This window comes from Sphaeramia orbicularis, chromosome 5, assembly GCF_902148855.1.
Source record: "Sphaeramia orbicularis chromosome 5, fSphaOr1.1, whole genome shotgun sequence".
Taxonomy (NCBI): domain Eukaryota; kingdom Metazoa; phylum Chordata; class Actinopteri; order Kurtiformes; family Apogonidae; genus Sphaeramia; species Sphaeramia orbicularis.
Genome location: NC_043961.1, coordinates 1,459,253 through 1,475,613, shown reverse-complemented (window position 1 = coordinate 1,475,613; position 16,361 = coordinate 1,459,253). Strand labels below are relative to the sequence as shown.

Below are 16,361 nucleotides of genomic sequence, written 5' to 3'. Positions count from 1 at the left end.
TAATATGGTGTAGGTCCGCCTTTTGCAGCAATTACAGCCTCAATTCTCCGAGGTATTGATTCATACAACTTGTGAATTGTTTCCAAAGGAATTTTCAGCCATTCTTCAGTTAGAATACCCTCCAACTCTTTTAGAGACGATGGCGGTGGAAATCGACGTCTTACTTGAATCTCTAAAACTGACCATAAATGCTCAATAATGTTGAGGTGTGGGGACTGTGCCGGCCATACGAGATGCTCAACTTCATTAGAATGTTCCTCATGCCATTCTTTAACAATTCTTGCTGTATGGATTGGGGCATTATCATCTTGAGGTGAAGGTGTTTCCATTATTTTGTCCAACCCCTGTATATTTACATTTTATTTCTGAAGTTAAGAAAACCTGATCGTTATTATTGATACAAACCCTGATTTTACAGTTTCCAAACCCCGAGCCCAGAGGTTGGTTTAAGGTTGACCACAGTCTTCAGTTTTATCTCCGTCTGAGGTTTAATCAAACCCTGTGATTGTTAATAACCTGTTCCTGATGTGGATCTGGCTGGTGAATATGAAGGTCATTGACCGGATCTTCAGTCCATCCAGGTCTCAGTGCATCGGGTTTTTAAAAGTCATCCACGTTAAATCGTCCAACAGGGTCTCAGGAGGATTTGTCCCAAAATAATACAACGTGCAGCGTTTGGGAATGAATGTTCTGTCCTGAACTGAGCTGCAGCCAGAAGCTTCAGTTTAAACTCTGAGCAGGTCTGAAGACCAGAACGCAACGTGATGTTATTGCTGAAGTTTAGTTTAGTTTAGTTTAGTTTAGTTTAGCCCTTTGGAAGGATGAAGGGTTCAATGTGATATCATGACTCGTATAAATATACACGCCACTTTAAACTGGCGTGTTGTCTGTACGCATTATAAGCTTTTCGCGTGTACGTTCATACCGTTCTTAGCCGTGTCCAACCTAAACATGTGTCGAATACCACGCACTGAGGGTTATGTGAACTGGAGATCTTGGCGTAAATTGACACGTGATCAAATGGCGTTGAATAACACGCGAAAGGTCGAAAATGCGTACATATAGCACGCCAAATGCCATAAGAAGTGGCATGACACACAGCGCCCTTTCATGAGATCAGTCTGCAGGGTTGATGTTTGGGAATAATTGCAAGCCTTGTTGAACAAAATTCTAAAATGTAACAAAAAAAAAAAATTCATTATGACCTACATCTTTGTCTTTTAAAGACTTGACGAGGCAACATTCAGAGCTAAAGCTTCATGTATAACCTTAAACACAAGACAAACAGCACACCAACACCTTAAATCAATAAATAAATACATCTTAGACTGAGAACAGAAACAGAAACAGTAAATAAACCATGATCTTAAAGCTGCAGTTCCTCTGACGTCCACTAGAGGGACACGCCAAGAAAACTGATGGTTGCAGTAAAGATCTATTGTATAGTGACACCGGTGGCCCTTAAATGAACTGCAGTCTGTGTCCATTTTATCACACGTTCGTGAAGTTTTGTTTAGAGTTCACTGTTAGACGTCGGACTCTGTTTCCATGCCAACAGTCGCTAGCCCTTTATGGAGTCGAAAAGAAGCAGCAATAAACGTCCACATCTTTGGATTATTCTGGAACAATCCCAACGAAGATGTCAACATTTCTTTTTTTCAGTAACATTTAATCGAAGAACGATACGAGAGCTGGACGATAAAATGATGATCATGAAATTTTTTATGTTTCAAAGTTTTTGTTTTCTTTTACTTCATTTTCCTGTATTTTCTGATGTTGAATATTTTATCATGTTAAGTGTCAATAAGTTAAAACCACCGATAACTGCTGAAATACTTTGTTGAATAAGAAATTAGATTAAGCTAATTTTCTTAAAGTTCTATATTTGCACAATGTTCACGTTATTACATCTTTTACTTTTTTTTGGTCTTTTTAAAAAAATTTTTTTTTTTTTAAATGGTGTTTCTGTTTTGTCTACGTTGCCGTCTTACTGCTTCCTTTACCTTTGTGTCTCGTTTAACACTATTACACCTTTTACACTGTTTTTGTTTCATCTGTTATGTTGTCATCTTGTTGCATATTTTGTGATTTCGTCTTCAGTGGTTTTTGTCCTGTTACGTCTTTTGAATCATTTTCTTGTTTTATGCTGAAAATTTGACAGTTTTTGTCTTGTTGCCTCTTTCTCAGTGTTACATCTTTGCATAGTTTGTCATACATTTGCATTGTTGTGTTCATCATATCTTGTGTTTTTTGTTGCATAATTTTTTATGTTATGGCACCTTTTTCATAGTTTTTGTCTTGTTGCATCTTTAGAAAGTAAAACCACACATCCTCTGGTGTCTTAACTTTGATTTTTTAAGCTTAGAGTTCATTTTACATTCATCCTGGTAATGAGAAAAACTGATTTCATTGTCCAGCTCGTCTACAAACCAATCATTTCTCAACCAGTTTTTTAAGGCGTTTGTTTCCGGTCTCCAGTTACAGAAACTACAGCAAAGTCCAAGCTTTGTTTCAGAGTCGTGTTCATGAAGACGGAGGAGTTCAGGATAGAATTCCTCCGTGTGTGGATGAAGCTAAAAACAGACTGACGGCCCACAGACAAGAAACATCTACATCTGACGAGTTTCGTCACCAGTTTCATCCAATCTGTAAAACCCCAGTCAGAGCCTCAGTATCATGAATCTGGAAGTCTTTCTGTGATTACTCACCTGAATCTCTTCCCTCACGGTGAACAATTTCCAAGTGTTCCTCATCCTAAACAACGCATTTGTTTACAAACACAGCCGGTAGTTCACTCAGGCATTTTCGGAAATTTGTTGCGCCGTGCATTGTGGGAAACACAGCTCCACGCAGCCGCATTATGGCCGCAACGGCAACAAACATGGAAACGGCTTCATTGCCTTTTGCTACTGCAGCTGAATGGACCTCCGCTTCCCGCAATGCATGTCGCAACGAATTTCCGAAAATGCCCGAGTGACCTACCGGCTGTGTTTGTAAACAGATGGACTCTTTATGGTGGAGTAAACTTTGAAATTGTTCACCGTGAGGGAAGAGATTCAGGTGAGTAATCACGTAAAGACTTACAGATTGGCTGTGACTTGAGCTTTACCGATTTACTAAAAAACTGGTGACGAAAGTCAAACGCAGCTTAACTGAATTACTACTAACCACAAATAACCAACCTTTAAACTGAAGAAATAATAACCTGACCTTAACGTGAGAATTATTCAGGGTTCCTACAGGTTAAGTTTAAGACTTTGTAAGACCTTTTTAAGACCACATAGAATAGAATTTAATGCCTATTTCATGGCCATACTGGCAAAAATTCGTGACTCCTAGAATTTAGGAAAGTGCATTTATTTACACAAACACCTTCATTCCCACCATTCTGAGTCATTTCTCACTGCAGCTGCAAAGTTAACGATAACTGCTTCCTAATTTCAGTATAAACTGTCGGGTTGGAACAAGTGGAACTGAGTCGACTGACGTTTTTTTCTTTGCAGTTTGAACATTTAACAGACACAGTTAAACACAATACAGCCAACAAGTTTGTGGCAACAGAACTTAAGACCTACCATATCAAATGTAATGCCTTTTAAAGACTTTTTTATGATACTAAATGCAGATTTGTAAATTCAAGACTTTTAAGACTTTTTAAGACCCCGTAGGAACCCTGATTATTTAAAGTGATTGATACGGTTGTTTTTTTGTTTATCGTCCAGCTCTGTCTGTCTCCAAAACAGGATGTGCGGTTTATATTCTGATCTGAAACTCCTCAGACTCCTCGTGTCCCCATGATGCGTTCAAGGACTGACAGAATGTGGCGTTAAATGTTTCAGTAGTTCATCTTTCTGACAGGACGTAAACCTGGTCCTGGTGGGTCCTGTTTGGGTGTGAACCTGGTCCTGGTGGGTCCTGTCGGGATATGGACCCGGTCCTGGTGGTTCTAGCTGGTGATCTTCTTGCGGGGCAGGTAGGCGTTGGTGATCTGGTTCATCACCACCAGGGCGGGGAACAGGGGCAGCAGGAGGAACGCCCACCAGGCCACGCCCCTCACAGTGGCCTGGAACCAATCGGAGAACATGGCCAACACCACAGTGACGGTGGCGAGCAGGTAGACGACCAGGCCGCAGGTGGCGTGGTACAGCTTGAGTCTGGGCGGGACCGAGGACGACAGACGCAGCAGCTTCGGGAACATGACGAACAGACCGCAGGCCGCCTGCAGCCCGGTCGCCGCCAGCGTGCACATGCCCAGAACGCTGTGCCACGACACCAGGTGGGGGCGCTCTGACACATTCTTACTGGCCACCATGAAGCCCAGTCCGGTTGCCGCGGCGATCAAGACCAGAGCTTGACAGAACCAGTGGAGGCGGACTTTACCCTTACGAGACTTAAAGCAGAACGGAGATCCTTCAGCCGAGAAGAGGAGGATGCCCTCGGTCATACACAGACAGTACTGAGGGAGGAAGAGGAGGAAGAAGAAGAAATTTAAGAAGATGACAAAGAAAACAAAGAGGACAAAGAAGAGGAGGAGGAGGAAGAAGAACATGAGGAGGACAAAGAAGATGAGGAGGAGGAAGAGGACAAAGAAATTTAAGAGGAAGATGAAGAAAACAAAGAGGACAAAGATGAAGAGGAGGAGGAGGAAGAAGACGAGGAGGACAAAGAAGAGGAGGAAGGTGAAGAAGAAGAGGAGGAGGAAAATGAAGAGAGAGGAGGAGGAGGAGGAAGGGAAAGAAGGAGAGGAGGAGGAGGAAGAAGAGAAGAAAGAAGAGGAGAAGGAGGGGGAAGAAGAGGAGGAGGAAGAAGAAGAGGGTGAAGTCAGTTGAGTGCAGACTTTACTGTCTGTAATAAACATGATTTTATTCAATCACATCTGGTTCTAATCCCATCCTCACATTAACGCACACATGATCTTTCAGCTCAAACATTTTTTATGGTCGATCTTGTCATACATCAGGTTTATGTGTTTGAAATACATATGAACATTTTGCTTCCATTAGAAAACTAGTCCATAATAATACCAAATGCTAAAAACCTCTGAGGTCTGACTGTTACTCACTTAATTAAATCTAAAGCTCATTATTTACACACGTCTGTTTTATGGCACCATCAGGTTTTCTTCAAAAACTCAAACTTATTATTATATTATTATCAATATTTTATTCACTGTAGATCTTATTGAGGGTGGGGGTGGGGGGGTCAGAAGGGTTTTTTTTGTTTCTGTTTGGAGTGTTATATTGTTGTGTTTCTGATCGTATGTTCATTAAAATGGAAAATCAATAATAAAAGACAAGAAAAAGAAGAAAGACAACTCAAAAAAAAAAGCTTTTGCCCATAATGGTCCATATTTTGGTGGATTCTAACATGGAAATGGTTCCAGATATTAATATAGTTCCTATTGATCACTGATAGAAGTCGTATATGGAATTTGATTTAATTAGTTGAGTTGTCCTCCAGTTAAAGTCCCGCCCACTCCTAATGGCAGACTGATCTGCATCCAGACCACAGGACTGGAACACAGACAGAACCTGACAAACTCACACATTCAACTTGTTACTGATTCTTGATAGAACATGACGCTGACGTACAGGGACACTGGTCATATTTTACAATACCACAAAATCTCAAAACCTACATAATTCTGATTTCTTGTGTTGTTCACATCGATTTAATTCATTATTCACCTCATGACCGTTACTGATTGCACTGCCGCTGCTACGGTAATTCGATTTATATATACACTTTATATTCTCTTATAGTTTATTCTTTATACCACCTTTATTCTTATTATATTGTTATTTATTTATTTATTTTTTAATTTGACAGGGACATTGTGCAGTCACATGATTGCGTCAGAGTTAGCTAAAAGCTACTTTTCATCTGCAGTCCCTGGGCAGGTGAACAGACGACAGTTAATACAGAATATAAAAATAAGACATGACAGAAAACAGCTGACAGATAATTTAAACATGACATGCTGCATACTTTTAATCCCCCTTGGCCACATATAGTGTAAGATTCTGTTGCAAGTTTCTGCCCTGTAATTCAGATTAGACTGTCTATGTGTAAAACGTATTCCATTCATATTTATATTTGAAAGCACACAAACATTATAACTGCACAAGGCCATTGGACCTGGAAAAAGTAGGTCAAGGTCACCTGTTTTCAGCAGGTTTCTGCTCTACGCCAAGATGCATCCACAGTATAAATCTGGTGCAGATATGTCAATGCGTTCTTCAGATAATGAGATTATGTCACTGACATGGACACAGACGACAAAACAACTACAATGTCCCCAGCCAACGGGTAAAAACAAAGCATAGATACAAATACGACAATATAATAGAAAGCTTTAAATACAATAATAGCAATGTAGTCTAAAAAAAAAAAAAAAAAAAATATATATATATATATATATATATATATATATATATATATATATATATAATTTGTACAAATCATAAATGGTGAATATAAATAGAATTAAAAGGTCCTACTGTAGTTATAGCAGCGTCTTATTTGCATGGCCTTTAAATTACTTCAGAGAATGAAGAGCGTCGAAGGAAAGGTCATTTCAAACACCAGTGTGCACGGACGAATGTGAAGCACATGTGTGTCAGTGGTTGGTGTTAAACTCTGGAATTCTCTTTATAAGGAGCTGAAGGACTGAAAAAGCATATTCCAACTGAAAAAAGTGGATAAAGAAAGAACAATGAGATTATATGAACAGTTATAAGTTTTACATTTGGCTTCGTATTTGTTTTGTATTTTGTGACATTTATTTACTTGCTTTGGACTGGTAACATGTTTTTGCATCATTTCATCAGGTTTATATTTACCTGTGTTTTGTACTTTCTGTACATGTAGTTTTGCACTTGGTTTTGTATTCATTTTTTATTATCTTTGGATGTATTTAGTTGGTTAGTCTGACTTTATACAGTATGGTTTTATAGCTAGTTGTGTACGGCTAACCATTAAAGTTATTATTATTTAAAAGGGGGCAGGAAATATCAGATTTTCTTCATCCTGCTCCTTTTCGAGCATGGGTGTGTACATGTTTGTTTACTTGATGATTATTGAATGTTACTGATGAAATGCACAACCATTAAATAAATAAATAAATAAATAATGTAAGACAGAAAATGTTATCTCACTTCTCTTATTGTCTTGTGCATCTAGGGAAGTGACAATAATCCAAATCTTGGAATTTACAGGTTTATCTTCTGAACATATGGATCAGACTAGAGATGATCAGTCAAAGGTGATTCTACATGGTTCTGCTTCTGTTTCTGGCCGTAGTTGTCGTAGTTTGAGTGGATTTTCTGATGTTTCCACATCAGCGTGGGCCGATTCCACAGTGAATGAGTCATGGTCCGCCTTCGCACCCATCATTCAGACTCTTTGTGCCGCTGAAGGAGGCTGACGGCGTTTTACTGAGCGTGGACACACTGTGGTCGGCACGTCACAGAACGCTCTCGGTGACCTTTGACCTTTCGGAGTGTGTGTGCATGTGTGCGTTTCAGAGTGAAAGCTGTGCAAACATATTCTAGGTCGGGGTGTAACTCGATCACAGTGATGTAACTCTGTTTTATCTATTATTCACAGTGGAAACAGAGGAGACGACGCTACGGCAACAGAACAGGGACGAACACGACGACGAGTCACATGTTCAGAAAAGAAAAGAGGAAAATTACAGCCACTGAACTGAGGCGCTTCAGTCAGGACGTTTATCTGCTGATGGACTCGACCACACCGACACTAAAATGCAGACGACTTCTCTTCAAATACAGAACTGTAAAACTAATGAAGGAGAAAAAGGAAACCAAGTAAAAAACATATATGACCATTGTCTCTGTATGTCACCAGCATGTTCTCTCAAGAATTAATGACAAGTTGAATGTGTGAGTTTGTCAGGTTCTGTCTGTGTTCCAGTCCTGTGGTCTGGATGCAGATCAGTCTGCCAACAGAAGTGGGTGGAACTGTCACTGGAGGAGAACTCAACTCATTTATTCAAAGTCCATATATGACTCCTACCAGTGCTCAGCAGTAACTATATTAATATCTGTAACCAGTTACATGTTATAAACCACAGGTGTCGAACATGCGGCCCGGGGGCCAAATCCGGCCCGCGGGATGAATTTGTGAAATGTAAAAATTACTCTTTAGATATGAACAATCAGTGGTGTCAAAATCATTCTAATTCAGGTTCCACATACAGACACATACAGTCCATTTAGATTTCTAGTGGGTCAGAACCAGTAAAATATTAACATAATAACCTATAAATAATGACAACCCCACATTTTCTTTGGGGGTTTTTTTGGTGTAAAAAAGTAAAATTACATGAAAATGTTTCCATTACCAAACTATACTTTTACAAAAAACGTGAATAACCTGAACAAATATGAACAAACGGAACTGTCTTAAGAAAAGTAAATGCAATTTTTCCAATATTCTGCCTGTTACTAAATGTTTTGTGTGATTGTAATGCACATGTGTAAATGATAAACTGATAAACTGAGGCAGAATATTGTTAAAATGTTTAAAATTGCACTTGTTTTTCTTATAACAATTCAAGTTGTTCATGTTATTCAGATTTTTAAGGAAACTTTGCTGATGTAAACCTGATCATAATATAATTTTACTTTTTTCACTGTTATTATTTTACTGGTTCGACCCACTGGGGATCAAATTGGGCTGAATGTGGAGCTGAACTAACAGGAGTTTGACACTTCTGTTATAAACTGATGATTTCCAACTGGTGGGTCGTGACCAAACGTGGGTCCCAAACCCATTTTCAGTGGGTCATGGGCCTTTGTCTGGGCAAAAAATAATGTTATTAAACCAATCCTGTGCTTTAGTTTTTTATGGAGCTGAGTGCTGTCTGTTCACACTCCCCAACAGTAGGTGGCAGTAATGTGCTGTAATGACAATTACACCAAACATTTCACAGCATAAAAGAAGAAGCATAACAGTTTCTATTCATGTCGTGGTGGAACTCAGGTGTGAAAACAACTACATCAGATATGGTTTTATGTACACTGGACAAAAACACGTGACTGACTAAATGCACTTTTAATTTTCAACTGAGAACACATTTTTACTTTTGGTTAAAATGTATTTAATTTAGTGTTAAAGGGAATATTTCCATATTTAGCATCGCCACCTGCTGGTCAGTTTGGTTTATCATTAAACTTGTCTTCTGTGTCTTCACACTGTGATATTCTGTATTATCTCAGGTTCAAAACACACCATCATTTTATTAAATATATTTTAGAACTTTAACTTTTATAAATTCGACTTGCAGCTTGTCACTAGTGGCTTTTCCATCGGACGAATGTGCAAAACTTTACCGATATTTACTAAATGTTGAAATAACAGAAGTGTGTAATGTTGGTTTTTCCATTAAATCACAAATGCAATGATTTGTTTATTAATTATCGCGAGATGACATGAGAAGTCATTCCATAAACATGGTGATGAACGTAAATATGGTGTTGATTTACAGATATATTCGTTATTATTATTTATTACCCCTCTATCTCGTACTGAATTAAAAAATGATTGGGTTTCCTGGTGTGTTCACATATACGACACGTTTCTTTTAAAACTCTTATTCGCTTGTTGTAACGTCGGTCAACATCAGTTATTTTTTATTCACGTGACTCTATTTACAGACAAAGGTCTTTCCTTTGCAGTTTTGCTTGATATACCGTTTGCGCTACACCTGAAAAACCACCTCTTGCCAGCGCAAAAACATTTAATAGATAAAACGAGAGTTTTGGCGAAATTGTTGTTTTTCCATTAGGTAAATTTTTATGGCCAAGTGATATTTGCACAATGTGAGGGTCAACGGAAAAGCGACTACAGAGGGGTGATAGTAGGTCCTGGTGTCAGATCAGCTGAGAACCACTGGTATAAACATTCAAACATGGCCCATTAGAAGTAAAGGCAAATCTGTAATATTTTAAAAATTTGGCAAAAATTCATAAATCTGAATTTGTACAAACTGTGAACAAACTTTGTAGAAATTGTCCCAAGAAAGATACATATAAAATTTGAAATGAATCCGATCAGTAGTTTCGTCAAAGAACATGTTTGAAGAAATTGCTAACGAAGATGAAGAAGACGTGCCTTCATCGTAGCTCACGGCCTATCGACTGGTGAGCTAAGAAAAGAAAATGGAACAATTTTTCTTTAAATCCTAACACTGGGGTGATACAGACAAAACATTTTCACAATGAAAGGATTCATGTCAGTAAATATCAAGAATCTCCAGGATAAAAGTCCAGTCGTTATCAGTTTGACAGAAGGTTATATGTACTGTTTCTACTGTCAAATGTTCACCAATGATCTAAACTCTGAGGATGAGAACCATGAGAAACAACCTTCAGTCAAAGAAAAGAAGCCATAAATATAGTTTTACCCACTGGACCCGCTGTAAATGAAAAGAACAGAGTTTGGTGTTGAAATAACAGCGTTTCTTCGACACAAATGAGTTTGAATAATGTTATGAAGGTCGACAATAAACCGGATCCACTTCACCCCCGTCTCCAGATCTTTATCTAAAAACCCTCTGAGGTATTTTCCACTCAGACTGTTTATGCTTCGAGTGAAACAGAATAAAACCAGCTGATGGAAACACCATCACCTGGGCTGTGTGTGTGTGTGTGTGTGTGTGTGTGTGTGTGTGTGTGTGTGTGTGTGTGTGTGTGTGTGTGTGTGTGTGTGTGTGTGTGTAGACTTACTGCCACAGACATGCACACTGGATGCCACGAAAACAAACCTACGACCAAGAAAAAACAACAGTTAGGATGTGAACCCTAAAACCACATCGAAGATCATCACCAGAATCCGGACACACATCCAGATCCAGATCCAGATCCACATCTGGGACATAAGACGGTCTACGAAAACCTCCAACACTCAGACCGACAGTTCACACACGAAAACCAGATTTATTTTCTAGTTTTACAGATTTCACTCGTTCAACCTGAAGCAGAAACAACAGAACTGAAAGTGGACGTTTGGATCAGACTGGACTGGATTAGACTAGAGCAAAAAAAAAAAAAAAACAACAGGAAATTCCGGAATACAAATGTTTTGTTTTGTTCCAACTTTCACATTTTTGCTGTTGTGTTTTATTTCATGTTGTTTTAATCTTATTGTGTCTTGTTCCATGTTTTTATCTCGAGTCCTTTGTCCCTGAGTGCCAAGAAAGGCGCAGATAAATAAAATGTATTATTATTATTATTATTATTATTATTATCTTATGTTTATTATTTTGTTGTACTTTTTTAAAATTCTTTTTGTGATTTTTTTTTACTTTTACATCTTTTTTGGACTAGTGTTTTGTATATTATTTTACATTTCATCTTCTTACGTCTTTTACATTGTTGTGTCATTTTGATCTCATGTTATTTCAAACATCATTCTCATTCTCATCTTGTGCTTTTTTACACCATCTCTGTCTCATTGTATCTCCTACAACTTGTTGCATTGTTCATCATTTTACATTTGTACCTCCGCCAAGGAGGTTATGTTTTTGCCAGGGTTTGTTTGTTTGTTTGTTTGTTTGTTTGTTTGTTTGTTTGTTTGTTTGTTTGTCCGTTAGTGTGCAACATAACTCAAAAAGTTATGGACAGATTTGGATGAAATTTTCAGGGTTTGTTGGAAATGGGATAAGGAAGAAATGATTAAATATTGGTGGTGATCGGGGGTGGGGGGGCCCACGGGGGGGGGCCACTGATCAGCCTTGGCGGAGGTCTGCGCTCTCCGAGTGCTTCTAGTTTTTTTTACTGTTTTTATTTCATATATTTTAGATCCTTTACATAATGTTCTGTCTGTCTTGATTTTTTTGTTGTGATATTTAAGTAACTTAACTTTTTTTGCTTAATTTGTAAATAAGCATCAAATCTTGTCATCTCAGAACACATTTTTTCATGTTTTTTACGAGCTGCATCTTTTACATCATTTCCATCTTGTTGCATTTTTTATATCACTTTTGTCTTTTTTTTATTATATTTTGTATGTAAGTTATTTGTAAATTTGGTAGTGATCATATATTTGGTACATTTCTACTTTTGTCTGTTTTATTTGGCTTTAATTTGTGCGGCCGTTTGTCTTGGTCAGGATGTTTTTGCAGAAGAGTTTTTTAATGTCAATGAGAATGTTCTTGGTTAAATAAAGATTAAATAAAACTAAAAGAAATGTTTATCTTGTATTTATTGTTTTGTTGGACATTGTTTTCATCTTATTACCTCTTTTTTTGGTTTATGGTTTTTGCCTCATTATATCTTTTAGGCTTTTTTTTTCTAACATTTCAAGTATTGTTTTTAAGTCTCATTAAGTGGTTTCTGTAATTTTGTCTCCAGTGTACTTTAAAAAAAAATTGTACATTGTGTGAGTTTTCTTACATTTTGTCCTTCATATATTTTAGTATTTTGTATTTAATATATCACATCATTTCCATCTCGTGTTTTACATAAGCTTTAACCGTTGACATAAACACTGACTGAACTGAATGTATTGTGATATTTTTTATTTTCAGATCCCTCTGGTCCTGAACCTGCTCAACCCTTCCATTAAATGTTCAATAAAGTAATAAACAAAACTTTCATGCTGTTTTGTTGTACATCAGTTTCATCTAATTACCTCGGCCAAGGAGATTATGTTTTTGCCAGGGTTTGTTTGTTGGTTAGTTAGCAAGATAACTCAAAAAGTTATGGACGGATTTTCAGGAAATTTTCAGGAAATGTTGATACTGGTACAAGGAAGAAATTATTAAATTTTGGTGGTGATCGGGGGGGGGGGGGGGGGGGGGGGGGTAGATCTCCCTTGGCGGAGGTCTGCGCTCTCCGAGTGCTTTCCTAGTTTTTGTATGTCTTTTTTCCTCCATATTTATTTATTTTCTATTATACAGAAAACAGTGGAAACATAAAGAATACAGTACAATATTAATATAACAACATGAACAGAACAGAGCCAGGGAACAAAATATACAGGCAGAAATAATACATCAGTTTACGTAAAGATTATATGTGTTGCATAGATCAATGGTTTTGATAGCTTTTTTATTTTCAGAATATTGAATACTTGAAATATATTGTTTAAAAAAGAAGGTTTGTGATTGGAGAATATGGATTTATGAATATGATATTTTGCTAAAAACAGGATTAGATTGATGATGTAATATTGATCTGATTTGATAATATTGTTATGTCTTGCTTTGTCTTGGTAGATCTTTTACATAATTTTTATTTCCTGCATATTTTTCCCAACTTTTTTTTTTTTTTTTAAACATCCCACAACTTTTATTAGAGTTTTGTCTTTGTGTATAGATTTTTATATAACAATATTTCACATTTAATTTCATTTAAATATTTGATTTTTATATGGTGATATTTATATCATTATTTTATTATGTTTCTGTCCCATTGTACATTTTGGACAGCATTTCAAGACTGGACATCTGAGAAGGACACTCAGTCGCCCAAACTGGAGTATAAAGACATTAAATAAGGAGGTATAATGAAAAACAAAAAACAAGAAATTATGTATAACACTTTAATTATTATTGCTAAACAATTTATATGCAGATGTGGATTTATGGAAAAACCACCCACTGTTCTTACTTACATCAATGAAATAACTTAAAAAAAAACCCACTGAAATATGTAAAAACCAAACAAGTCTTGATTGTATGTGAAAATTTGAATGTACTGATTCCTGATTAGATTATTTATTAGGTTTATTAGGTTATTTATTTTAATTTAACTTATTTTATTTTAATTTAATTCATATTCATATAATGTTCTTTACAAATACTGTTCAGATAAGTTTGATGATGATGCTCAGTCTGAAAAAAATATCTTTTTCTATGGAATTCGTCTGAATGGATGACCAGATTTTGATTAATAAAATTGGGGAGAAAAAAAAAAAAAGTTTCTGTCCCTCTGTATTCTGCGTCACAACGTGACCTTTAACCTCTGACCTAAACACTGCTGGACTGGTGTATGGCGCCGTTTCTGTTTCTAGATCCTTCTGGACCCGCTGAACCTGTCCTCTACGTGTTCGGTACCGGTGGTGTCGGTGCTGGACTCACTGGTTCCGGGTCTGGACAGGATGCAGATGACCAGGGTCAGGCCGAGGCCGGTGACATGAGCCGCTATCACCGCCGCCCTCCGCATCCACACATAGAGCCAGAAGTCCCGCATCCCCAGCCCCTCTCCCACCGGGCTGTACTCCACGTCCGACCGCATAGCGCCGCTAACGGCTAACGGCTACCGCCCACCGGCCCCGTGTCTGCAGAGCCGCCGTCCGCCGGGCTCCATGCTGCTCCGGTCAGGAAGGCGCAGAAGGACGAAGACGAACCGGCGGACATGACCTGAACCGGGACCAGAGGAGGACCGGGATCCGCACGGACAACTTCCGCTTCACCGGGACTTCAGAATAAAAGATTATCATTAAAATACAGAGAATTTCCGTTTCACCAGGACTTCAAAATAAAAGATTATTCATTAAAATATGCAGGGCTTTCACTTCACGAGACCTTCAAAATACAAATATCCATGAAAACACTCTAAATAAACTTTAGAATTTTGAGAATAAAAGTATCCTTTAAAACAGAGGACTTCAGTTTAAAAGCTTTAAAATATACCCGAGTTTACGAAAACACACAAGACTTCCGCTGTATGACGCCTTCAAAATAAAATATAATCGAGGGAAATACACTGACTTCCGTTAAAACTCTATCAAAATAAAGCGTCTTAAACATATAAGAGCAGGTTTATAACTCAGACCAGAATATTAAACCGTCTTTATGTTGAGTCACTGTATATTTTATATATTTTGTTTAAGTTTCTTCACATTGACTCGTTTTTACTTTTTGTTGTGGTCTGTTTTCACCAAAGAAATAAACATAAACATAAATCACTAAAGCTCAGAGTGGGTTTGTCTTGTTACGTCTTGATTTATTTATTTATTTGTTTGTTTGTTTTAAATAATGACAGTGCTTTTGTTCGTGCTGTTTTTGTCTTTTTACACAATTTTTGCCACGGTCTCTTGAGCAAAGTGTTTGTCTTTTAAGTTTACGTCTACATTTTTTTCACATTTCATTCCATTTTCAAGCTGTTTCCTCTTTTATTAGAAATTTAAAATCTTAAATAACCCCGGCCTTCGATGTGCCACGAATTAAGAGATAATACATACGTTTCTAAAGGATACTGATGTAAAAAAAAAAAAAAAAAAAAAGCCCCAGTCTGAACTCTCACCTGCTGGTCTGATCTGATGTGTCTACAGGTTCTACCAGGTCCAGCGGCTCCACGGAGACCGGTCCGTGTCTGAGACCAGGGTCATTGTTTTCAACGGATTAACGAGTCCTGAAGGTTCTGCTAAAACCTGCTCCTGGTCCACGTGAAATCCCTGGACGTGCGGCTCCAGGTGCAGGTCCTGCTTTCACTTCCTGGTTTGGACCCGATGGAAGAAAACAAAGAGTGAAACCCGGAGCGAGATGACTCCCTTCCCTGACTGAACTGGAACACAAGGCACCAGGAAGTGGTCCAGAGAAACCAGGGCAGCTGTGGGGTTTTACCCAGTTAGTCTAGTTCTGTCATTTATCCCGATGAGATGGAGTAAATATTCATCTCTGCAGATCTATTTTTATCCAAGTAGTTTGTCTTGGAACTCCATGATGTATAATTTCAGGTTTGATCTCCAGTTAAAGATATTTCCACCATTAACTGATTGAAAAATCCAGCAAAGGCAGAAAATGAAGATGAGGAACTTCAGACTGTAAATGTAAACTATAACTGTATATTATTCTGATGCACTTTTAAGTAGATGTAAACGTATTCATTAGTTACGATCAGTTTAAGTTTCCTGGATTTTAATAAAGTGAAAGATTTATACATGAATAAACTTTTTATTACAGGCAGTTACATCAGCTCAGCTTTAGTACTTTTTTTTTTTTTAGCATTTTTTCTTCTTTTGTCTTCTACAGAAGTATAGAAGTCTTGTGAATTCTTTTCACCTATTTATATATTTTTACATAATTTTTGTTTTATAAAAAAAAAAAAAAAAAAAAAATCTACCACACACCACAATTGTCAGGTTTCTTTAACTTTGACTCAGCATTGAAAAAAAAATCAGCCTCTGGGGAAAAAAAGGCATTTAATGTGATAATGACTGAAATTGACTGGTTTGTAAATTTAAATGCTCAATTGTTAAAACTCAGATATTTAAAATATCTTAAATATACATTTGTAGTTTGATTTTGCAACTGGACAAACCAAACCTGAATTTGTCAGTTCATGGTCATGGAGTGAAATGTTTGTCGTTAACCTGGATTTGACTATTTT

General features: G+C 37.4%; 1 protein-coding gene across 3 annotated transcripts; it reads right to left on the bottom strand.

Moving 5' to 3' along the window:
* Positions 1-3,548: 3,548 nt before the first annotated feature.
* On the bottom strand, positions 3,549-15,672 carry cyb561d1 (cytochrome b561 family, member D1). 3 transcript variants are annotated; one of them, XM_030135538.1, is made up of 5 exons: positions 15,276-15,672; positions 14,108-14,447; positions 10,752-10,789; positions 3,932-4,456; positions 3,549-3,899 (listed from the first exon to the last, which is right to left on the bottom strand). In XM_030135538.1, exons 2-4 carry the CDS (start codon positions 14,262-14,264, stop codon positions 3,947-3,949), a joined length of 705 nt encoding a protein of 234 aa, XP_029991398.1. In that variant the 5' UTR covers positions 14,265-14,447; positions 15,276-15,672; the 3' UTR covers positions 3,549-3,899; positions 3,932-3,946. The 3 variants fall into 3 exon arrangements, with proteins under 3 accessions (XP_029991398.1, XP_029991397.1, XP_029991396.1); XM_030135537.1 differs by having other exon boundaries at positions 3,549-3,867; positions 3,900-4,456; positions 15,276-15,670; XM_030135536.1 differs by having other exon boundaries at positions 3,549-4,456; positions 15,276-15,669.
* Positions 15,673-16,361: the final 689 nt, after the last annotated feature.